Genomic DNA, 25,484 nt, shown 5'->3' on the forward strand with positions numbered 1-25,484 from the left:
CAACATGCAGAGATTAGTTCACAGGCCAGCAGTTGTAAGATGACTGCCTGCGGACACCCGGAGGGGATCCATCTAGACTCCCCAACCACAGGTAATGGGCTGTGGCCCCACTGATAGAGACCAGCAAGAGTAGCAGTGAGCAGGTCTGCTTCTCAGGGCCTCCCCAGTGTCCACAGGGCCCAGAGTTCTTCCGCCGCCCCAGCAGGGCTCCGAAGCGCAGCGCACAGCAGACCTTACTTCAAATAATTGGTCCTACTGTCATAGCCATGTACTCCAGGGCACCGCAGCCAGGCTTCAAAGTGAGCTTTCGGGGATCGAGTTGGGATCGGGGGCTTCCCCAAGTGTTCGTCGGTGGCCAAAAAGCATAAGGAATGCCACCAGCCTAGGGATACCTCTGCGAGCTTGCGTCGCTCCAGCGCCACTCCGGACCGGGTGCAGGGCTCTGTCGAGTCGGGAAGGCCAGGCCCGCCCTTAGAATGGCAGCCAAGGGTATCGTCAGGAGGACAGACTGACCCCGTAAGTTACTAGTCTCTGCTGGCTCACCTTCCACTGCTTAGGGGTCCCCGTCTCCTCGGAGTTTCCGGAACAGGCTCCTCAGAGCCTCACACCGGACCCACCCCTACCGATCAACCATCCAGGGCCGTGCTGCAGGACTAAGGCATGTGTCTCCGAGGCTCAGGTGAGAGTGAAGGGCGGCTTTCGCTTTCCGCAATGGCTGGTCGCCTCCCAGCAAAAGGAGCTAAACCAGGGCTCGTTGTAGGCTCTTGCGTCCCAACACAGGGGCCAGAGGGCGCAGCCTGACTGCGGTTCCAAGGCTGAGTCTGCCACCACAAGATGGCAGCCGTAGAGGATACCGGGTAGGCCGCTTGAGAATCCACACTCCCAGGCGCCACAGAGCCCCAGCAGTTCAGGGGTCTCCATCCTGTCTACAGACTCGATGGAGAAGAGCAACAGCGTTAGCGGAACGCGGTGGAGCGGAGACCTAGGCTTGCACGCCTTACTCCATGCGCTTCCTGGCCATGCCCCATGTATTGGATTTTGTGCAAACTTTTATTGGTCGAACAGAGCAGAAAAAAGGATTTTGACTGACTGACTGATTCTACTGGTAGCAATAGAAAGAACCCTATTTGGGCACAGAGAAAGGACATAAAAGCTAAGAATTTGCTAGGCTGTGCAAGGCAGGCAGTTGAAAATATGAAAGGTTAGAAACAGCAGTAAGCTGTGAGCTTTGATAAATATGGACACATATTGACAAAGCATGTTCGAAATAACATTGTTAGGATAAGAGGAGGTAGAGTGGATAGACATAGCTCTACATGAAAATTTGCCATCTGCATACTGAGGTTTGAGATGGCAAGAGTTTTTTTAGGGTCACTCAGATAAAGACTTTAGGGACGTGATATGGGAGGGATCAGAAATGGAGTTACCAATTTTAACCAATCGACAGTGCTCTGATAGAGTTCATAATAATCTGTCCAGGCCCTCCTTGTTTTTCATTTTCAAATTGATGGGCAACAGTAAAGAATGCTGCTGTTAGGTCAACAAGGATGAGAAGACAAGAGTGGGCTTTATAGAAAGTGAAAAGGGTATAGGTGATGTACTTCGCTCTAATACCATATTGCAGCATATCACAAAGAACATTTTCTGTGATATGGTAGATTAGTTTGGATTTTAGCTAGGAAGGGAAGACCACAGATGGGTTAGTACTTTGACATTTTGGAGGGATCAAGGATAGGTTTTTATTATAAGAGGTTTACCATGAACAACTTGGAGATAGATTGGTGTAACACCCCTTTAAAGTGATCAATTTGTGAGGGTCAGCCAATCAGTGATAAATGTTTGAGCAAGGTCTTTGGCAACAGAGGCAGCATTTGGGTCATTAGAGTCCATGGCAGGTTTTGTATTGGAGGCAGTAGAGAGGATGGTATTCTCCTAGATAATGGGGAATTCATTTTAATTAGAGGTTGGAGTATCGTGAGAAGAAAGAAGGAGCAGTATTGTAAAGTTCTGGCCTGATTAAAGACATCTTGCTAGAGACATCAAATTCCTGTCTGGCTAAGTTCATTTTGACATAGAAGAGGAAGGAGAAGTAATTATATGTGGCATCAACACCAGAGGAAAAGGAAACAATGGCGCGAGTTTAATCATTCAAAACATGTTTTTACTGCTATTCTTCGAGATATATATTTGGGAGCATAGACATGCCATATTTGCTGTGAAAATGGAAGATTGGTAGTATATTCTTTCAAATATATGTTGGGCATATGAAAGGAGTATTCAGGACTAACGATTGCCCTTTCAGATCTTCTTACATAGCATTTTGAGAGAAGAATTAGGCTGGATGAGAAACAAGTGGCCTAGAATTTTTAAACGTTTTTTCTGAAGACTAGGGTGAGATTATACAACCTCATCCAACATCCAGCAGGGATCAACTGACACTTTTAGAATACCAGATAATAGAACATTACACTGACCTGGTTCCATGCTGGAACATAGGTATGGAACCAAGACACATCATCACACTCCTTCCCCTTTACATTTCAAAAGATACCTCTGAAAGGTAGATTACAAAGAAGTAACAAAATAAAAGTTAGATGAAAACATATAAAACTATTACTTCACATAATCACACAAATAATTAGGACATTTGCGAATTCACATACTCTTGCGAGTGGACCCAGATTTCACACAAACATCAGAATGGTTAGGGTCAAACATATTGCTCCCACCAAAATGTACAACACGACTATAGTTCCAAATACGACCATCATCTGTTTTTACAGCATTTTTGAAAAGCTTAACAACAGTTTTAGGTGAAGTACATTTTTACCAACTCTGGCATCCTACCGGAGCTTTAATTTTGACCTTCTCACCAACTTTGAAGTGTGAGGCTTTACCTGACCTCCGGAAATCAACATAAATGTTCCTTTTCTTCTGAAGAATGCTGAATGGCATTGTTCTTCAACCCTTTATCCAAAATCATCCACCCTGGACACAAACTTGTATTTGCAGACCTGCCCTTGAAAAGTTCGAAAGGGGATTTACCAGTAGGGGAATGAGGAGTGAATCTGTAATCCGTAATTCGATTTTGCAACTTTTTCCTCCAAACAAGACAGTTAACTTTAGCCAATTGAATACTCTCTTTCAAAGTTTTGTTGAGTCTTTCCAAAGCACCATTTGCTTCTGGGTGATATAATGAAATCTTTTTATGTACAACACCACATTTGAGCAAATATTCTTCCATCACCCCTGAACAGAACTGTGGGCCATTGTCCAAAAGAATAGAATTAGGAAAACTCTCACGTTTAAATACAGAATCTAAAAATGTTATAACAGATTGAGTTGTGATCTCCCTCACTGAACTAACTCCAACCCAACGTGAATACAAATCCAACAAAACAGTTAAATAAGGAGTTTGTTGTTCCCCATGCAAAGGTCCCACTATGTCGATGGCTACCTCATCCCAGGGACACTTTGGTAACCTTCTGCAAACCATGGGTGGATGTCTTGGTTTTAGTACCTTATCACTTAACTGACAAGGTACACATTCACGAACAGCACGTTCCACCATTAGATCTAAGCCTGGCCACCAAAAATCTTGTTGGATACGTTGTTTTGTTTTTGAAATTCCCATGTGGCCTTCATGCGCCATTTTTACAATATTATTCCTTAAACTCAAAGGTGGAATCATTCTTGTGCCTCTAATTAGAATCCCATCCTCGTCACCAGTGTAGTAATGAAAGGTCCTAACACAAGTGAGATTGATGTAGGAGGTATTTAATCAACAACCTCATCCAACATCCAGCAGGGATCAACTGACACTTTTAGAATACCAGATAAAAGAACATTACACTGACCTGGTTCCATGCTGGAACATAGGTATGGAACCAAGACACATCATCACAATATTCTCAAATGGAAAAAGATTAGTGATGATGAGTTCATTTAACTTATTTAGGAAATCGTGTTGGTCACAGTATGCTGATAGAAACAAACATGTTTCCATTAGTTGGGGGGGCGCGTGGCTTCAGGCCGATGGAATAAGACGTGGGTCGCAGAGCTCTCACCCAGTAACCTCCGTTATCTATTACCCTGTCTATCCCAGACCCCATAAAGAGATCACTGGGAACATTAACATACCTGAAGGCGGTGAGGTACATGCATGGGAATGACCCTGTAATAGCTTCGGACGGAGAAACACAAAAAGAGGCTCAACAGAGTCAAGATGGCGCCCGCCGACTAGCATCTATGCCGCCCAGAACACAGTAGGTCTCCCCCATTACTGCATGTGCCTAGTCGCTAGAGTGTTTGGATGACCCAGGGGGCTTGCGAGCAGTGGAGATCTGCAGTGACCCTGTTCATGCAAGATGGCAGCATAACTCCCAAGAAGGCACTTGAAGAAGCAATAGTCCCAGGAGTCAGCCCGGGCCTACCGTACACGTCCGGAGTAGAATAAAGAGTCTGAGGTGAGGCTGCCCTGCAGCAGGGCTCCCAGACACGGAGGTAGAGGACAGTTGTGGCAAACTGGTCCTGCTCTGGAGGAGGACGCAGAGGTCTGCTGGGGCAACTGCATGGCGGTGAGACCCAACGCTGTGGCAGACACTCTAACCTGCCCGCTATGAGTCAGGAGTGGCAGCTGGCAGAAGTGCGGAGAGCAGCACACCGTACAGGTTCCCACAATACGGGTGATTGCATTTGGCGCAAGTGGCCCTACACAGCTTGTATAAGAGCATGTGGAGTTCACTGGTGGACAAACGCACTAAAGAAGTCAAATAGTTGGGGTTCGAAATTTTAAAAAAAGGCAACAGTGACAGAGTGAGGGAAGCCAACAAAGCCTAGAGGAAAGGGCAAAGTGGAAAGCCCCAGACAAGCCCCCCGGAAAGGCTAAAGGAAATGAGTGTGTCTGAGGAGCACAGAGTATATTGGCCTAGAGGAGGTTCCATTGGGTGCGTAGTTATAGTGCAAGCCCTTAGTGGAGACAACAATCCCCAGGGCTAGCTTGAAGCTTGACTGGAATATGACTGCACAAGGTGACTTACCTTCGGCAGCTGTCGCCAAGAGAGACGCAGCACTGAATAAGATTACAGAAGGCGTAGCTCAGAAAAAATGGGTACATGTGCTAGGAAACGTGGCCCAGAAAATGAAAGCACTGACCCTACATCCGATCAGACACACGAAGTCAGAGATATGGAACTGACCTGCCAGGAAGCTACCGGAACAGATCCAACACTTGAGGACCTATTGCAAGCAATAACGGCTTCCCAAAAGGCCCTTGAGTCTAAAATAGCCAGCATTGAGACTTAGCTCGATTTACTGAAAGACGATCATAGGAGGCTGGCCGAGAGAGTCACCACTACTGAACGATATTTAATGGACTTATCACCTGAATTAGCTTTGCAGAAAGAAACAGTATCCCTCATTAGGAACAAGATAAAGGTTCTGGAAATGCGGGCCTAAGACAGTGAAAATAGATCCCGCAGAAGCAACATACGTATTCTGGGGTTCCTGAGCGAGCGTAGGGATCAAACATGCTGACCTACCTAGAGGAGTGGAGTCGCAGGGAGGTAGTGCCTGAGGGAATTTCCCAATTCTGTGCCCTAGAAAGGGCGCCCAGAGTCCATATCCAACCTCCCTTACCGGGGATGCCCCCACGACCTGTAATTGCCAAACTCCTGCATTATAGAGATCGGGACCACATCCTAGCCTAACCGCGAACACAGCTAGACCTACAAATACATAATAGTAAAGTGATGGTCTTTACAGATTTTAACAAGGGAAGTGCAGAGCAGCGTACACCCTTTTTGGGGGTGAAACATTGCCTCAAACAGATGAACGTCCCCTATGCAATGTTGTTCCCTTTGTGTCTAAGGGTGATCACCCCCACTGCCACGCAATTCTTCACAACCCCACAGGATGCCTGGAACTAGATTGAAGGGGAATCAAATGCAAGACCAAAAGGAGACAAGATACATCCCACATCACGCCGTATGGGACACAAGCCTACAAAGAAAAATGCTTCCACATTAGCTGGAACTCAATGGGAGCAAGGTAAAGTGATCCAGGCTCTCATGGAACTCACGAGCCCACGTCCCTCGCCAAGTGAGCACGAAGGTCAAAACTCGGAGACAACTGGAGACTGAAGCTCTGCAGAAGACACCAACAAGGAACTGCCGAAGGTCACACCAGGAACATCAGACGAGGTAATTTAATGGCAGTGGCAGCTGGCTAGGCTTATGATGGGGGAAGTGGGGACTTGGGGGTCTGCTTTGAGACTGTGATACCAGACCACCCTACCTAGAGCTATGCGGGTGCACCTGAGTTCGGACAACTATTGGTGACCAGTTTGGATGGGGTTTGTTCCTATGCCTGTCCTGGGGAAAGGGGGTTCATATTTCTGTTGGGGATTCGAGTTCATGGCAAGGAAAGTTGTTCAAGGTGGCTTGTACTAGGCATGTCACTATACAGGAGAAACAGAATAGGTAGAGTTATAGCCACCCCTAGTGGGAATAGGGGTCTTGCCCAAGACAACAAATGGCACCCCCAATACATTACAAAATACTTACATGGAATGTGAGAGGGATGCACTCCATGTCCAAACGACATAAGATATATGCCTTCTTAGTCATAAGGGAAGTGCAGATTGCCCTATTACAGGAGACACATATTGGAGCCAAAGAAGGAGCAGCTCTCCAGCGTAGATGGAGGGGACAGGTCTTTTTTACTGATTACTCAGCATTCACCAGAGGGGTACTGGTATGGATTAAACCAGTGGTCCCATTTAAGTGCAAGGGGCAAATAATAGATCCAGAAGGGAAATATGTGGTATTGCATGGGACTCATGACAGTCGAGAGATCATGATAGGGAACAGATATGGCCCCAACTCCGACCACGTCTCATTCTTATCCACCCTCTGCATATCACGGACACCACACCTGGGAGGTTCAGTATTGATGGGGGGTTGGGTTATAATTGTATAGAAAATTTTGTACTTGACTGTTCACACCCACCATAATGAGATGCCACAATAGGTATATCACCATATGCGGATGACATCCTGCTTTTTCTTAAGAACACATGGGGTAATCCACGGGGATCAAGGGAACTTCTCAATCATTTGTGGAGGGTCTCCGGCTTAACTGGAGAAAGTTGTGCCTGTTCTCGACCACCTTGGGAAGAAACAGAACAAATATAGAAAAATATATAATATGGGAGTCTAGATGCTTATCGTACCCAGGGACAATAATCTATCATGACACCTTAGGGCAATGTAGGGAAGGCCATTAGAGGACTGAAAACTAACATGAATTTCTGCTTCTTTCTGTGAAAATTGCGGTGTTACCACGGCTACTGTTCTATTTTGGTACCCTTCCGATTTGGGTACTGGCAAGTGTCTTCCGAGACCTTAGGTCACTGGTCACAGGATTTGTGTGGGGGTTTAGTAGACACAGAGTAGTGCTATCTACATTGCAAAGACCTGTAGAAGAGGGGGGGCTCGCACTCCCAGACTTCAAAAATTACTATCTCACAGCCCAGATCCAGTGGCTCACGCAGTGGGTTTTCGGGCAGGAAGGAAGGAACAGAGCTAATGGACCACAATGTCCCAAACATCCAACAGTTATCCAGGGCAATTCTGAAACTAACGGTCTCAAGAGCAAACACTAGCCCTGACTTCCAGGTACTGTGTAAATGCTGGGGTCGCTCATCTCAGAAATTGAACAGGAAGAGGCCTTAGGCACCAGACATCCCGCTAGAATGGCTCAGAGAACTCCCACATGGAAGGGACTTGCACGGGCTAGGAGATTGGGTGGAGGCAGAAGTATGCACAATTGGGCCTTATACGACGATGGTACACTGATACCATTTGAAGACTTCCGAGACAGAAATGATCTGCCGAGGGGTAATTTCCTCTTACATAGAGCACTGACAGCGGCAATCAAGTAGCTCTGGAAGTTGGGGTTGAGGGAACTGGATGCCAATACGTCTGGGACATACAAAGCTGTTACATGCTTGTATCGCTGATTCTGAAGCCAGGGTGTGGCTCCCTTAGATAAAGTGAAAGCAAAATGGGAGGAAGATTTGGGGATTCCAATAGAGGAGAAAAAATGGGAAGACCTCATGAGGCACTTCCTCAAGATCTCCAGGAACCCGCGCTTTAAACTCATTAACTTTTATGTTCTACATAGGGCATATCTCACCCGATAGGATAAATAGATGCTTCGAGGCAACAGACGCTGCGTACCCACGCTGTATGGAGATAGGAGCAGAGTTCCTCCCCATGTTTAGGAGTTGCCCATACCTGGGAGGGTTCTGGAAAGCGGTCACGGACATGATGTCTGAAGTTAGGTGAATTGCACACCACAACATTGCCTGTTACATTGGTTCCCACACACCCCCAAGACTAAAGTCACAAGTGGATTCCAGGACCTGGTGCTTCTCCTGGCTAAAAGAGAGATAGCCTGGAACTGTAAGGCACAAAGGAATCCTAGTCTGGAAAGATGATAGAGTGAAATAATACGCTGATCGGATTATGAATGGGCAATAAGAACTAGAATTGCTAAGAGAACGAAGGGATCATTGGAATCAGCCAGAACCTGGTCGGCCCTAGTCGAAGAATTGAAAAATAGAATTGGCTACCAGGCAGAAACCCCGGAAGGCAATAGTTGATTTAAAATACCTCCAGAGAGATTCAAGGGGGGTGCTGCGATGCTGTGGTGAGATGGCATGAGTTTCCTTATAGCTGGACGCAAGTAATATCACAAATCTGCTTAAATGGTTTGAAAAGATAATATGATCAGCAGGGTATAGATATCAGGAGCACAATGAAAAGACCTAAACCTATTCCTGACATGTTAAATCTGGTCCATCATGACACACCTAAAGGAGGTGGGGGAGGGGGATGTGATAGAGGGAATGTTAAGGTTCTTAGTAGTTAAAGATTTACCTGGGAATTGGTTTATGGACCACGTCCAGGCATCCCGAATGTTAAGATTACATCTAGGCCTGTTATATATGGAAATGTAGATTAGTTTATCTAGTATTTCCTGCAATACCTTGAGTTGTTATGGATAGGCACGACGATGAGTACTGTTAACCGAATAGTTAAGATTGTAGACATTGTAAGTGCTGTATGGTCAGCTGTATAATCAATAAAATTCTGTTGCAAAAAAAAATGTTTCCGTTAGTTAGCATTGGTAAGGGACAGATCAATTTGAAAAATTTCAAAGCAGGAGAAAGATAATGCAGGGACAGGCGAACACCATAGATTACTTTACGAATGATCTCAACACCTCCCTCGATTTTAAACTGCCTGTCCACTTTGATGATGGACTAGTTAAAAGGGCGTTACAGTGTCTAAAAGAGTGTGAGAGGAGTGGTTGAGTCAGGATTCAATGAAGAAGAGAATATCATTAATGCTGACAAGGATAATAACAGCGATGTAGGTAGGAAGATTGCTGCTAGGACTAACGCTACCCAGCGCTAGCTGCTGACTCTTTGGCACTTCTGTTTTAATAATATTATTTTCGTTTTCATTATTTGTTTTGCATCAACATACCTGTTTCAATTGACCTGCTGCTAGCACGCTAAGCCCCACCTCCGGCCTCCTTCCCCGGTCCACCAGGGGCTCACGTCCTGATTGAGTGGAGGGAAATGCTCATTTCCGGGCGGTTGGCGGTCTAGTGCTGCTGTTAGGATTAGTACAAATGCACCCAGAAGGCGGAGCGCGCAGCAGACGCGCTTGAGGTAGGAAGACTGCTGCTAGGACTAACGCTACCCAGCGCTAGCTGCTCACTCTCTGGCACTTCTGTTTTAAAAATATTATTTTCGTTTTCATTATTTGTTTTGCATCAACATACCTGTTTTAATTGACCTGCTGCTCGCACGCTAAGCCCCACCTCCGGCCTCCGTCCCCGGTCCACCACGGGCTCACGTCCCGATTGAGTGGAGGGAAGTGCTCATTTCTGGGCGGTTGGCGGTCTAGTGCTGCTGTTAGGATTAGTACAAATGCACCCAGAAGGCGGAGCACGCAGCGGACGGGCGCAGCGGGCGCGCCGGCGGCGCGCCAGAGTCAACCCCATATGCGCCCGTCCGCGCCAGGATGATTCCATATGCCAGAGATCCTGGTCAATCCACCATTGATTATAAACCTTCTATACAAATTAACTATACTAAACAGGATCTTCTTAGTTTACAGCTGGCAACAGCCCTGGGCTGTGTATCAAAGACATTGCCATGCACGGAAGGTCCAGTCTCATGTCGATTTTGTTGGTTTCAAGCTTCTCTCTCTCATCCAGATTACACTATCCTGCCCCTCGCAGATACCATACAGAGAGGGTGGAAAAATCTGCTGTGTAATGTCCGCTCCTTGCCCAAACATTCCACGGAAGTATGGGATCTTATCTCCTCAGCTCAGCCGGAACTGGGTTTCCTAACTGAAACCTGGCTTGAACCTCATTCGGTTCCTGCCATCGCATTAGGTATTCCGGAAGGATTTAAAATGATCAGATTGGACAGACCTCTTAAAACTGGGGGTGGTATTGCCATCATTTATAAGGATGGCATTAACATCTCAGTTTTAGACCAATGTAGTACTGCAACCATGGAAGTTTTGGTCTTCAGGATAGATGCGCCCACACATGAATGTTGGAAAGGGGCATTGGTATACCGCCCTCCTGGATCGGTGACCAACTTCTCTCTGCAATTAGTTGAACTGCTGGCCCCGCATATAAACTCAGGTAATAACTTTCTACTATTAGGTGGTTTCAATGTCCATAGTGACCGCACTGAAAATGTGGATGCTCGGACAATCATGACCGACCTGTCCCTATTAGGACTAGTTCAGCATAATGTAGGCCCTACACATGTAGCAGGTCACACATTGGACATGGTATTCTCCAATTCTACCACAATTAAATGTGAACCCCCTAGACAAGTAAACTGGTCAGACCACTCTACCATTGAATTCCACATGCATGACCTGATTGTACACAAAAAATGGATCCCGGCTTCATCTTATTCACGAAGACAGTGGCATAAGTTCTCAGCAGATAACTTTCAAAGTGTGTTTATAGAACCACAGTTTGAAGCTGCTGACAATATGGAGATAGCCCTATCTAAATATAATTTGGCTATTGCCAAAGCCATTGACCACATAGCCCCTTTAAAAGTATGCATGAACCACCCTAACCAGCGCCAGACAGCTTGGTTCACAGATCAGCTGCATCTACAAAAGCAAGCTTGTAGGAAGCTAGAAAGGGTCTGGAGGACCACACATACTGAGGCAGACAGAAACCAAAACCACCTCTCTTTGACCAACTATCATAAAAACATTAAGACTGCACGGAAAATGCACATATCATCAGAATTAACGCGAGCTGGAAATTCATCTAAAATGCTGTATCAAATATTACAAACCTTTATTAAACCTAAGGTTTGTGAAAGTATCGATTCATCCTCTCAAGAAATGTGTGATGATATCTCTTCTTATTTCTCCCATAAAATAGAGGTGATATATGACAAAATCTTGATGACGGGAAATACGGTGAGCAACTCTGAGTCCTCACATGCTCTCAAATCGGTCAACCATGTGCTGCTCACTTTAACTGAGGTTGAAGCATTGATGTGCAAGATCAAATCTGGCTCCCCATCTGACTATATCCCCGCTAAAATCTTCCCATCCCTGATTAAACAACTGAGCCATATAGTTCAGTCTCTTGTCAACCTTTCCCTCACACAAGGTCTGGTGCCACGGGAGTGGAAGATGGCCCAGGTAAGACCCATTCAGAAGAACTCCAATACCCCATGGTGAGAGCTGTCGAACCTCCGCCCCATCTCACTTCTTCCATATCTGACCAAACTTATGGAGAAACACGTTAACACCCATCTGTCTAACTTCATCGAACAAACTGAATGTCTAGATCATTCCCAGCCCGGGTTTAGGCACAAGCACAGCACCGAATCTGCACTTGTTTCAGTGACCGATAGCATCAGAATGTCCCTTGACAAAGGACATTCTATGGTTCTGGTGCTGTTGGATCTATCCGCGGCGTTCAACAATGTGTCCCATGACATCATGCTCAGAAGATTGGACGAGGTGGGCCTAAGGGGACCAGCTTTGTCATGGATGAGGAGTTTTATGTCTGGGCGCGCGACTTTCAATCTCGGCCCGTATCACTCGACCCCCATGGAACTAACTAAGGGGGTGCCACAGGGCTCCTGTTTTAGCCCTACATTATTCAACATCTATGTCGCCCCCTTGGCTAGTCTCCTGAGGACATACGGGTTCATCCCCGTTTCATATGCCGACGACACGCAGCTCCTCTTTCCATTCAGTAAACTTACAACTGCGGTCCAACGGGCCTTTTCTGATGGAATGCAAGCTGTGTCCCAGTGGATGGTAAACAACTATCTACAATGTAATGTGGGAAAGACAGAGGTGATGTTGTTTGGCGAAGCCCCTCTTCTGTGGACCCCTGATTGGTGGCCATCAGATCTGGGTCCTAACCCTGTCCCCAAGCTTGTTGTAAAAAATCTAGGTATCCATTTAGATCAGGCCCTCAGTTTAAAAGAGCAAGTGACTCAAACAGCTGGCTCATGCTTCCATATAATCGGAATGCTCAGAAGAGTTTTTCCGTTACTCCCTGACTCCACCCAGAAAACTTTAGTCCAGGCTATAGTGATCAGTTGCCTGGACTACTATAATGGGCTGCTGATTTCTGCTAATGACTCTTTATTAAGCAGACTTCAAGTAGTCCAAAATACAGCGGCCAGACTGGTCCAGAATGCGCCACCTAGGTCGCCTTCGCGACCTTTGTTGGTGAAGCTCCATTGGCTGCCCATCTGCCAATGGATTAAGTTTAAAACTTGCTGTACTATCCACAAGGCACTCCAAAATATGGGCCACTCCTACTTGGCGGACAAATTCCTACCATATACTCCTTCACGTGCTCTACGCTCCAGCAGTAAAAATCTTCTCGAAATACCAATTATTAAGAGGGCAAGATTGGGAGGGAAGGCCCTCTCTTACCTCGGCCCACGCCTCTGGAATAATCTCCCTGACTCCCTTAGACTCTGTCCAGAACACACAAAATTTAGAAAATTGCTAAAGACCTCTCTGTTTCACACTTATTAAGTATGCTAGTGTCTTCAACCCTCCTCAAAGCCCGCTTAAGCGCAGAGATACTCCTCCGGGAGTCGATTCAAGCGCTATACAAACATATAAATAAACAAAGTAAGCACAGTATAGGGTGGTGTAGGGCTCAGATTCAGGAAAGGGATTGCAGCTGACATGGATCTTGACAATGTTTGAAGGATATTGTCATTCAGCGCAGAGGTAAGGTTTCTACGATTCTGGGATGTCGTAGATTGAAGGAGGATGAGAAGTGGTAGTTGACAGTGTGGGTGATGGAATGGGGAGGGCTGACCAATGTGAGGATTGCACATAGGGAGTAGATTCCAAGGCATATAGGGCCCGATGTAGGTAATCCCAGATTACCGATTCTTAAATACCGAATCATACCGATTCGGTATTTAAGAACTGTCAATCGAGATTTCGGTAAATTTATCGATATCATTACCGAATCGGTATGATTCGGTAATTACCGAATTCGGTAATTACCGAACCTGTAGGCCCATAGGAATGAATGTCAATTACCGAATCAGTAAATACCGATTCGGTAATAGGGGGAAACATTGAAGGGTGCCAGGGTGCCACTTTGACACCCTCTTGCACCCCTCAATTGTGCATGGGTGCACATGTTGCAGACATACATGCCCTTAGGGCATGTATGTCTGCAACATGGCACTGTTTAAAAAGCAAAAAAAATGCTTTTTAAGGGGTTTTCATTATTTACCACCAACTTCTAGTTGGTGGTAAATAACGACTTCTTAAACCCCTGTAGCACTGATTTAAGTGCTACCTACATGTCAAAATGCAGATTCGGTAATTTTACAGAGTCGGTATTTTACCGAATCGGTAAAATGACCAAATCTGTATTTTAACATGCCCCTACATCACAAAATCAAAATACCGGTCGGTAACGGCCGGAATTACCGAATTTCGGCCGTTACCGACCGGTATTTGCCTACCTACATCGGGCCCTTTGTTCTTTATGACTGCGTCAAGTTTATTGTTAATACACTAACTCCTGACCTACCCTAGTGGAGAAAAGCAAATGGAAAGAGAAGAAGTGTGAAGAGAGGTTAACCACCGAGATTTTTTATCTAAAAGAGCTGAGAGGGCCAGGCCACAGAGGAAAGGAATTTGTAGAAAAGGAAGAGGTGGAGAAGTCGGAGGTAGAGCCACAGATTGCTTTGTCTAGCAGAGGTCAGGACAAATTGTGTTTTCATTAAAGGGGGTGGTTGGAAGGGAAGGGGTGAAGAAAGAGCAGGTGAAGAGGTCACTGGGGCAGATTGCATACCTACTTCAGGTAGATTTTCAACATTCACTGTAGATGGGGTAGCAGAAGGGGGAAGGGAGGGAAGGGGATCTAAGGGCAGTTTAGAAGAACTAGCTTGAGAGGCCCTTTCTGTTACCTCCTGTGAGGCGCTGGTGACACTCTCAGGGATAGTTTGGGAGAGCTAGCTCAAAATACTTTTTTGGCCTTTGGTCGGAAAAGGGATTGAGGAGAGGCAGTAAAACTAGCATGGGAAGCTGGAATCTGAGAGTGAGAAGAGGTAAGCAATGGCAATGTCAGGGAAAGTTTGGAGAGTCAACTTAAACTGATAGAGGGGGGAAATGAAATGGAAATGTGTGAATGGCAAAGCAGAGGATGAATGGAAGGAGGCATGGAAGACATTAGGTGCAAGATTGAATGCTACACATTTTTAAGATATGAGAAAGAGTGACTATGAAGATTAATGTCAAAGCATTCAAACAAGACTTTTTCATTCTTGCAGATGCTGATATGAAGTTTTCTTTTATGCACTCTTAACAAAGTGTTTTTCCTGTGGGATATTATCGTTTTTTCACAGTGTGAAAAATCTGCAGCGAGTTTTGTTCCATATAACATCATGAGAGAAAAAGATACCGTCTGATTTAATGTATGCATTATTTTGTTTGAAGTAACAAAGTCTTGGCATTGGAGGGAAAAGGACTGTTCCTAGGGTTTATCAATGCCTTTTGGAGGCCCATGCAGTATTTTGATTGTACTATCTGTCTGAGAAACAAAGTCTTGGCATAGGAGGGAAAAGGACTGTTCCTAGGGTTTTTCAATGCCTTTTGGAGGCCCCAGTCAGGATGCAATAGCTAAGATACTGCATCCAGAATCCTCCGTTTTCACTCAAGCACATCTCAGGGAGATAAAATAGGGGGGAAGCATCAAAGAGTAGAGGTGTACCTATAGGTAGGGGGATGATTGATCATGGGAAAGAAAGATAATCATAGAAATCTGAAGTTTTCACAATTGCATGAATGGAGAATATTATAAGGAAGGAACAGTTGACTTGGTCCCACTTACCTCTAGATATGATGATAGAGGAAGTCATATGGGCCCTGATGATAAGTAAAGGGGGCAAAGCCCCAGGTCCAGACGGAGTCCCAGTAGATGTTTTTAAGATCGTTGTCGATCTGTGGGGCCCAATTTTAACCAGAGTTTTTAATATGTCTTCAACAACAGTGATTCCGCCTTCATGGGGAATGTATACTATTGTCCCAATTTTCAAAAAGGTTAATAAATCAGAACCAAAGAATTATTGCCCAATTTCACTTTTAGACTCATCTGTAAAATTAATGAGAAAAATCATACTTAAGAGATTACAGGAAAGGGCTTTTGCATGGTCAACACTTTCGCCTGTACAGTTTGGTTTCAGGAAAGGTGTGAGGACGCTAGAGCAATACATAAATCTGGACCTATTAATAGGTAAATATGCATGTGCTAAAGGTGGTAGACTGTACCTCTGCTTTGCTGATTTGAGCAGCGCTTTCGATCTAGTTGAAAACACCATTCTCTGGTCAACTCTTCTCACTATGGGAGCGCCCAGGCCTATCATTTGCTTTCTGTTACGTTTATATGAGAAATTAGCATGTAAAGTATACTATGGTCCACGAGGTGGATGTATTAACTACATTTCAGTTATATGTGTTATTCGGCAAGGTGGTGTACTTGCCCCTTTATTATTCTCCCAGTTCATTAACGGGGTGGATAAGACCTTACAAGCAGTGCAAGCAGACGCCCCTTTAGTTTCTGGGCGTTCTCCACCAGTGCTTTTCTATGCAGATGATGCTGTCTTATTGGCTAGGACCCTGGTGGGGTACAGCGTTTAATTGGGGATTTTATTGCTGCCAGAAAATTTATTGTTAATAAAAACAAAACCTATACAATGATTTGTGGGGCAAGGAACAAGAAATGTAGAAACATTTTTATGGACAATACCCCAGTGGTTACTGTTGATACCTTTTGCTATCTAGGTATCATATTTTCAGGCAATGGCTCATGGTCTCAAGAATTTTTAAATGTTAGGTGCAAGTCGGGTTCCCGGCGGATTAAGGAGATTATAGCAATCTATAGGGCCAGGGTTTTTTCTATCACCACATATGGGGCCGGTGAGTGGGGCTACTACAGATTGAGGAAAATAAGTTCATCAAATGCTTACATTGTTTGCCTACTTCAGCTTCTTCCAAGATTATTCATAGGGAGGCAGGGCTACAACATCTTACAGATATAGTCTCACTCAGTCCCCTGTTGCTTTGGTGTTCCATTTGGTCCAAAGACGAGATCAGTTTTACCAAGTCAATTATTTTAGATTGCTTGTCTATGGATAATGCACTGACTATTCCCTGGCTAAGCTATATTAACATTTTTTATAATAAATTATTTAAGATTCCTGTCCCTGACTATAATATCACTTCCCAAACTGTCTATCCGAGAAACCTTTCTGATTTATAAAAGGGAGGCCCCGATGGACTGTGAGAGAAGGAAATCAACTGTCATGTTTTATCTAACACTTACGTTAAAGGATGTCTGCCAAGATTACTTAACTTATACCTCTTACTTAATGCATCGTTTTGTATTAGTCAGGTTTAGATTGGAATTTGCTCATCATTTAGTTGTCCTCCCCATCATGAAAACGTATCCCTCAGATATGACCACTTGTCCATGTGACGGCTAGAGCAAGCAAAGCACTATGCACTTTATATTATTTTGTGACTTTTATTCAAGTTTTAGACGCTATTACTTAAAACCACTTTTGCTTGCACAAGGTATCAGATAGCATATTGCTGCTCTAAAATATATGTTTGAACGAAATGATATTAAGGTCTGTCTTAATGTTGCACTTTTTATTACAAATGTGATTACTATACATAGAAATGTTGTCGCACCGACACAGTGATGAATTTGTGGAATTTAGATGAAAATCGTATCTTTTTTAATATTTTTTATCCGCCCTTCGCATGATTAATTGTGATATCATGATGTTTATCGGGTGTTGTTTTATCTTACCTTTTTTAATTTTCTACAAAAATTATGCGCAATATGATTTGCTTTGTATCTTCTCCTGAATACTTTTATGGTTGTTTTATACATACCGAATGAAGTTTCGTGAACTGAACTGAATAGTTCTTTGGTACTGCATAGGCAGGAAAACATTGTGAGGGCTGGTGTTGGCGGTGCGGGGTGTCCCAGGGCATCCAGGTATTACTGGTGCTCAATCGCACCAACTGAGGTTCTTACTAACTGGTGTCTGTCGATTCCAGTATTATTGTTACTCTAATTTCAACATCAAACAAACTGATTCAGCTCTTGATGCTCCAGGTACTAAGGGCCAGATTTACAAGCTCCCTGCACCACCAGTACGTCACTTTTCATGACGTACTGGTGGTGCATGGCTGCAGTGTGTGCACCAGCCAACAGGAAAGCACAGAGATGCAACATATTCTTGTAAATATGTTGCATCCCGGTGCTTCGGAAGTGCCGCAGCGTGGCGCATCAGAAGGGCTTGCGGTGCCACGCTACAGCACTTCCTCATAGATCTGCCCCTAAGTTCACTGCTGCGTCAGGGAGGTGATGGGAAATGAAAACTCAGAACTCAGTAGCACAACCAATAGCACTCAATATAGTCCCGACAGTGCACTTACTTTGGAAATGAAAAAGTATTACAATGAATACTTGCCACATTTACTATATTAAATCACACATATGCACAGAATATAAAAACTGCAAAACAGTACACGAGAATATGAACATGCTCTTGTCTGAATTAAGAATTTAAACCTCTCCTCAGTCTTATCTACTTCAAAGGTGTATCACAAATGAAATCTAATCACTTAAAAGTTAGTCTGGTGACTGTATCTGTGATGTTCCTATTGCCAAATTGTGCACCTGCTGGACCTAAACAGGAAAACCAAAGCATTCCCTGAAACAGGCAGCAATATCAACATTTGTCTTTCCAGAGATTATGATGCTAAGCCAACAGGCCTGGAGATACTCCATATGATAAATAAGGAAGGGCAACTGTTTCTGAACTTAACATTTCAATCATTTAGAAAAGCGTGCAGGCTCTGTCTTTCACATCAGGTCTTTCAGTAAAGAGCCCAAATAGATTTTATGGGAAGCCAAAAACATCAGTCAAAAAGTATTTTCCTGCAGAAACAACAAAACGTTGGCCACACTTAAGATACCTTGTTACTCCAAAGATGTTCAATGGCACCCATGAGCCTCTCATATGAGGTTTATTCCCCTAGGGCCCCTACAAAGTTTAAGCCTAAGAAGCCTGTTTTACACAGGTGTCCTATTCCTACTGCACGCCCACTACAGGGCACGCGTCATTTCCCTACTGGGTGATTTATGCCACGGAAGGCTCAAAAAAACTGTTGGGAAACCCACTTGTCCGGGTGCCATGGCTCCTCAGGAACAGCCGCACTAGTTTTTTTGCCTTTTTCTTCCCTTCTGCAAGGAAACAGTGGGAAAATGGAAATCGCTCACATGAGCATAATGTTCAAAAACCCCTCACCACAACCGCTACACAGATTTAATGGATTTCCTAGAATTTGAAGTAGTTTACACCGAATGTATGACGTTACAACGCATACATTTACAATGCATGCCTTTACAATCCTGTTTTTACATTGCAACATCCTTTACAACACATTCTTTTATATCGCATGCCATTACATCGCATTTTTAGAAACCACCTTTACAACGCATTCCATTACATCGCATCATACCATTACAACATATACCATTGCAACACATACCATTACATCGCATTTAAGGTAAGTGTTGGATAATGTAGGGGTACAAAATTACTATTCTAACTCCAGTGAGTGCAACAGTACATGTAGTAGGGTAAGTGTCAGATAGTGTAAGGGTACTATGTGTTGTAATGGTATGCGCTGTAATGACTTGAGATGTAATGCCTGCATTGTAGTGACATGCATTGTAATGACATGCGTTGTAGTGACATGCGATGTAATGGCAGCGTTGTAATGACATACGATGTAAAGGATGTTGCGGTGTAATGACTGCGTTGGAAAGGTAGTGCAATGTAATGACTGCGTTGTAAAGGTTGTTTCCCGTTTACACTACAGAGCAGTTAATCTTAAAGGACCAAACCAAATGGTCACAGATTTCTGTCTTTCCTGCATGGCACTTATCTCCTACAAGGTACACTGCCATTACCTCTTTTGCTCAGTGAGTTGGCCAGCTTCCTCAAGCCTGAAATAGCACATCCAGCCAGGCTATCCTTTGTCACCAGGAAGCTTGACAGTAAATACCAGAAGGGAGACTCTCCTCCAGCAGGGCCGGCTCTAGGCTCATGGTGGCCCTGGGCAAGGAGCGTAGGTAGGGGGCCCGGAAGAGGGGGTCCGGGCGGGAAGCCGGCCCTGCCTCCAGTGATTTCCTTTCCCCAGCAGGTAACACCTTTTTCTCTACTGGAATAGCTCACTGTAATGCAGAGGTCCAAATCATAGGTCAAAAAGCTAAAATAAAAGTGTGACTTTTCATGGGTTAGAACCTATTTTCTTAGCAGACATGAATCAAGGTGCATTCATTATTTTGTGCCACTCAGTCACATTGTATGCATCTGCTAGAAATTGAAGACAGAAAGACGATGCCAGCTACTTCCGATTTTCCGAAGCCTAAACAAAAGATGTTGGTACAAGGCCATTGAATGCTGCTTGCAGGAAGAAGTTAATCGACTTGCAGCCTGATTTTTTTTATTAAATGCCCCCTGAAAGAACTGAATCAAGAGAACAGCACTTTATTGCATGATGGGGAAAAGTTGGTGGGCATACTATCAATGGGCGAAGCACCACAAGATTGATACAGGCGAAGTTCAGAGATAGAGTTCATATTTAGCTGACATTATACCCGAACCAGTTTCGGCATGCAATGTCAGCTACAATGGCAGACTGACATGACTAAATATCTAGGGGCCTCATTTATGAAAAGTGACGCGTCGCTGAGTGAAAACAGCGATGCATCACTTTTCATTGCACCCTCCTTGCGACATGCTGGATGCGTCATATTTATAATATGACGCATCATGTCGCAAGGAGTTACAGATACGTCAGTATTTCTGACGTATCTGTATGGTGCAAAAGTGACACATTGCTGGAGTGTGTCACAAAAGTGACGCAACTCCAGCAATGTGTCCTTTCACATGGGGCAAGCCCCATGTGAACGGGCCTGCGTCAGTCTTACGCCTGCTGTGAGGCAGGCGTAAGAAATTGACGCATTTGTGTCCTAGAAGTGGCGCAGTGAAATCTCATAGATTTCACTGCGTCATTTCTACGACCCTTTCTTGCGTCAATACGACCCCCTTGCATACATTATACCTGGTGCAGGTATAATGTGGGTTTAGAAAGTGACGCATCTACTTAGAAGCGTCACTTTGTAAATATGGCGCAACAAGGCGCATTTTTTACACCACTGGTGCGTCACAAAAAGTGACGCACCAGCGGCGTAAAAGTGACGCACAGCCTCATAAATGAGGCCCCAGGTATCTTCTGTGGTGCTGACATCCCCACTATAATCAGGACGAAGTATGGAAGGTACATGCAGGCCTTACACCCTCACATCGACAAGAGGATAACCCTCCCCTTGTTAATGGAGGGTGAGTAGCTCTAATAAACATAAGTGTACTGCCTAAGTTACTATATCTATTTGAAAACATTCCAGTGCCTCTAAATAAAGCCTTCTTTACTCAACTTCATTCCCTCATGATCAAGTTGGTTTGGGCGGGTTAGACCAGGATCGGTTGGCGCATACTACCGCTGCCATAACGACATGGTGGGTTTGCAGCACCCCACTTTGAAGATTATTATCTGGTGGCACAAATACAGTTCATCCACCATTGGTTTCATAATTGCAGGCATTCCCCCATGTTGTTCTCGAGAAGGTCTGGTGGCTCCTATACCCCTTCCAAAAGTCCCCTACACTCAACTCCACAGGCCAGCTCAGGAAAGTCACACTTTGCGGTGCACAGCTCGGGCATAGAATCGATTAACAGATTTGTGTTGCATACCTTTACCTTACTCCAAACACCTACCCATTAGACAGTACCACGGGTTACAACTGGACGAGCTTCCTGGGTTTATACAGTCCATGGGAAAAAGACACATAGCAACACTGGTGGATTTACTTCTTGCACATATGTCCCAGCTACTATGCTAGATGTCCTTATTACAGTGATTTGTTCCCAGAAGAGCCCCCGGAGTGGCTGATGTTGAATATCCTGCTAACCAACCCTCTATCATGCAGACTCATATCAGAATTGTATGCAGAGGTAAAATGGACTGTCTGATTACAGGATTCCCGGTACTCGCCAGGTGTGTGTGGGCAATTTAGGACAGGATATAACTGATGAGCAGTGGCGGTTCTTCCGCCGTCAAATTAAAGAGGTCTCCTCCAATGGCAGGTACAGATTAATTGATTATAAGTTTCTACAGAGAATGTATCTCTCCCCAATGGATCTTGCACCACGTTATCCCGAAGTTGAACCTACTTGCAGGCGGTGTGGTATTGAGGGAACAGATTCTTTCCTTTAGTATGGTTGGGTCCAACAGTGGACACTTTATGTTCTCACCTTACAACTGTCGTCAAATGAAAAGATCCCTTTGGGCTCCTTATAAAGCATACAACAATATCTAGCTCACATCCAATCATAAGCCACTCGCCAGCACCAAGAAGAAACCGAGAGCATAATATAAAAATATCATGTATTCTTTATTCAGCAGAAATCATAAAATATTATAAAAAAGACAAATATCTCATCAATACAGATATATTAAAAACATTTCATGCACAAAGCAAGGGGAGAACTTTATAGTATTCTAAAAAAAAACACAAACAACAACGTGCTACATGTCAAAGGCACTTCAAGTACATAGAGTTAAATGCTAATGTTCCCAGTTTGATGTATAAATGACCTTTCGTTGCTTCTATTCAAGCCAGATGTTAATTAAAGTGCTTTCTTAGCCAAAGCAGCTCTATTCAGGCCAGGTGTTGTTTGGGTACTCTATTAATCAAAGAAGCCTTACAACTGCCTTACTCGAGATGACATGACAGGCCTGCTTCCTCACTCCCACTGTGGTGTTGCTGGGGTATGTCAAAGAGTTTATTAAATCATTTTGTAAGTTCACTGACACTGGGTTATATTTGAGTAGAGTGTACATGAGATGGGGGTAGCAGACTTGCCCTGAAATCTAGGGAGTGGCCGAAGGACATGGCCCTATGTGGGGAATGGTCGGGGAAGTATGCAAAACTGGTGCTACCGACAGTCCATCGACGAGATTTCTGGGATCCCTTCAGAACTTACTTGCTAAATTTGAGGCCAGACTCTTAGGTGTGTCCACGTCTAGCGATGTTATGTGTTGTATCTTAATGGATTTAATGTATGGGTGTATTGTCATATCCTAAACAAGGCATATAAAGCTTCTGCAAGCCGCTGTGATCTCATTATGTTTTCAACCAGTGTCAAATCATCATACTTCGGAAATGTATTTTAATAATTTGAATACTGTGAAATGTGATTTTCCGTTCGTCTTTCCCATCCGTTATGTCATGCTCAAGTATGTTGCCACACTATTTGTACATTTTATGTTTTCCAAAACGTACCAATAAAAACAAATAAAAAAAATTACCTGAACCAGTTACTACCGAAACGAAAATTGACGGCACCATTTTTATAGAACAGTACACAGTATAGTTTTGTTTAAACATATCTCTGCAAGTTTATCTTATAATTGCGATTGAAATGTGTAACAATTTTAATTAATCACACAATAATCATATCCATCTATCTATGAAGGTTAGCAGGACAAAATGAATCATGGGCACTAATTATTCTGCAGGTTTGTGTGGTATATTGAAATTGGTGAATCTGCAAAGTTTTTTGGAAGACAGCATGACTTTCACTACTCACAATATGGAAAAGTGGAGTAATTCGACTAGGGTGTAAATGAGTTGCTGAAGAAACAAGCATTTGCAATGCAATCGGGATTGTGTTTTGGACCTTATATATATTTAGTTATGCATCACATTAGCCTGGGTGCTCAAACATCTACTGTTCTTTAACATGGAGGGGAAGTAAGCACCAAACTGCGTGACATGCCAGGTATGGGAACACATGGAGAGAAATATTGCCTTTCAGCAGGAAATGGTATAGTCCAAAGCTCTATTTTTATTGGTCATATCACTGAAAATACAAGATTGAAAAAATATTATTATCTGTGGGTGCTCATGGAAGACAATTTCTATGGACTGGAATCTAGAGAATGCTAAAGTGATTCTGGTATTTTACTGGCCTCTGCTGGTCATTTTCTATCAAGCCAGTTGAACAAGCAGAAAGCAATTCTGGTATTTTACTGACCTCTATTGGTCGCTTTCCATCAATATAGTTAAATAGGCAGTTGAACAAGCAGAAAGCAATCCTGGTATTTTACTGACCACTACTGGTCGTTTTCTATCAAGACAGTTAGAGGCGGTTGAACAGAAAAAAAGTCCATAAGCTGAAGCAGACAAGTCCTAGGGCTGATCTCCAGATCCCACAAAGTACATACACATATAGGTATATACTAAAATATCTACAAGATGTCTCGAATGCTCGACCTAAAAACACGATGGATGGCCCCTAGTCCTGCGGTGGCCATAATTCCCTAAAAAAGACAGACTGTTGTCTTTTCCTGGGATGCCAAAGGAGAAAGTCATAAGTGAGAGGTGAATGCAACACTTAGGGTGCAGGCACCACAAAAGAGGACCAGCAATCTTGCTTACAGAATGGCAGACAGGTAAGTTTATGCATTGCAACTTCTGAACAATGGTGGACCCAAATGCTCATGCCCGCACACTTCCAGGGCTGGGAATCTCACTCCAGTCTGAAAGGGACTTTAAGGCAGGGATAGATTGGTGCGCAGGAGGTATCATGGGAGCTTGATGCTACACCATGCTCATTGAGCTAATGAGGCCAGAGGAGGAAACGGGGACTGCCTTTTAAGAGCACCTCATGTGTGAATTGACTATGGACAGGCAGGCCGAGATTTAGCAATCCGAAATACAGAGTGGTGGGACTGCAGATGTAGATAGATGCAGGGTCCTCTATGTAAAATGGCACTGGGCTGTCACATGGGGAAGTGGGAGGTTTTTAAATGCCAACAGAAATTCTTGTGTCTTAATTTAATTGTGTTATTGCATGCAATGTGTATTAATACAATGACTAATCATGTGCATATATCCTCTCCTGTTTCCCACATATCTTTAGAATTCTCTTGCTGACTTTTTGGTAAGACAATGCATTGCCTTCTAACAGACTTTCTCAAATTTTGTTTTACTTTGAGTAGCTTTCTTTAAGAACTTTTCTTTTCACATTGTTAATAATTCAATGAACATGCAACAGACTACAATATTGATGCTGCTGGAAAGAAAATGTTTGATACTTGCCGAAGCAATGTACAGAGCCATTTAAAGATGAAAGCAAATTCAGATGTAGATTGGCAAATCATAGAGAACGGGAGCATTGGAACTACTTTAAAGCCTGGCAAGTAATTTGAATTTGTATGAACCTGTCACAGAGATCATGCACTACATCGGGATTCTCTGTGCACTGTCTCATACTGTGGGGTGGAAGTGCCAGTGGGGTTGGACTCTTCAATGTGTGAGCAGTCACTTCACCGGACAGTACCTTTGCACAATTCATTGGGTGAACAGCTCACATCATGCCAGACATCAGTGCTCTGCATGTTGGGCATTCCACACCAAGTCTGTGTGTTCACAATTACTCACACTTATGCCCTGTCTATATTCCTTGGGAAATAAAGACACACAGTTGATGGACGGAATGCAGAACAAAACAAAACATTCATCCCCAGTCAAGAGACATAGGTTAAATTTATCATTCTTTTGCTCACATTGCCACCCCAATTTAGACCTGACCATATGCAAATCAGTCTTGACTTTGTGCCTCATTGGAACAGCCCTAACTGCCAAGCCAGGCCTTCCCTGGACCGGAAGCAAGCATCCTAGGGCTGGTTTCGGGGTTTCACCCCTCA

The 25,484-nt window shown here is 44.0% G+C and overlaps 1 protein-coding gene across 1 annotated transcript in view; it reads left to right on the forward strand.

The window, feature by feature from the left end:
* Positions 1-24,742, forward strand: part of LOC144769219 (uncharacterized) — a 221,179-nt gene extending 196,437 nt beyond the window's left edge. The window contains exon 11 of the mRNA XM_078653259.1: positions 24,698-24,742. Within this exon, the coding sequence (XP_078509385.1) occupies positions 24,698-24,742 (45 nt within the window). The remainder of the gene's footprint in view (positions 1-24,697) is intronic.
* Positions 24,743-25,484: the final 742 nt, after the last annotated feature.

Source organism: Lissotriton helveticus, chromosome 7, assembly GCF_964261635.1.
Source record: "Lissotriton helveticus chromosome 7, aLisHel1.1, whole genome shotgun sequence".
NCBI classification, from domain to species: domain Eukaryota; kingdom Metazoa; phylum Chordata; class Amphibia; order Caudata; family Salamandridae; genus Lissotriton; species Lissotriton helveticus.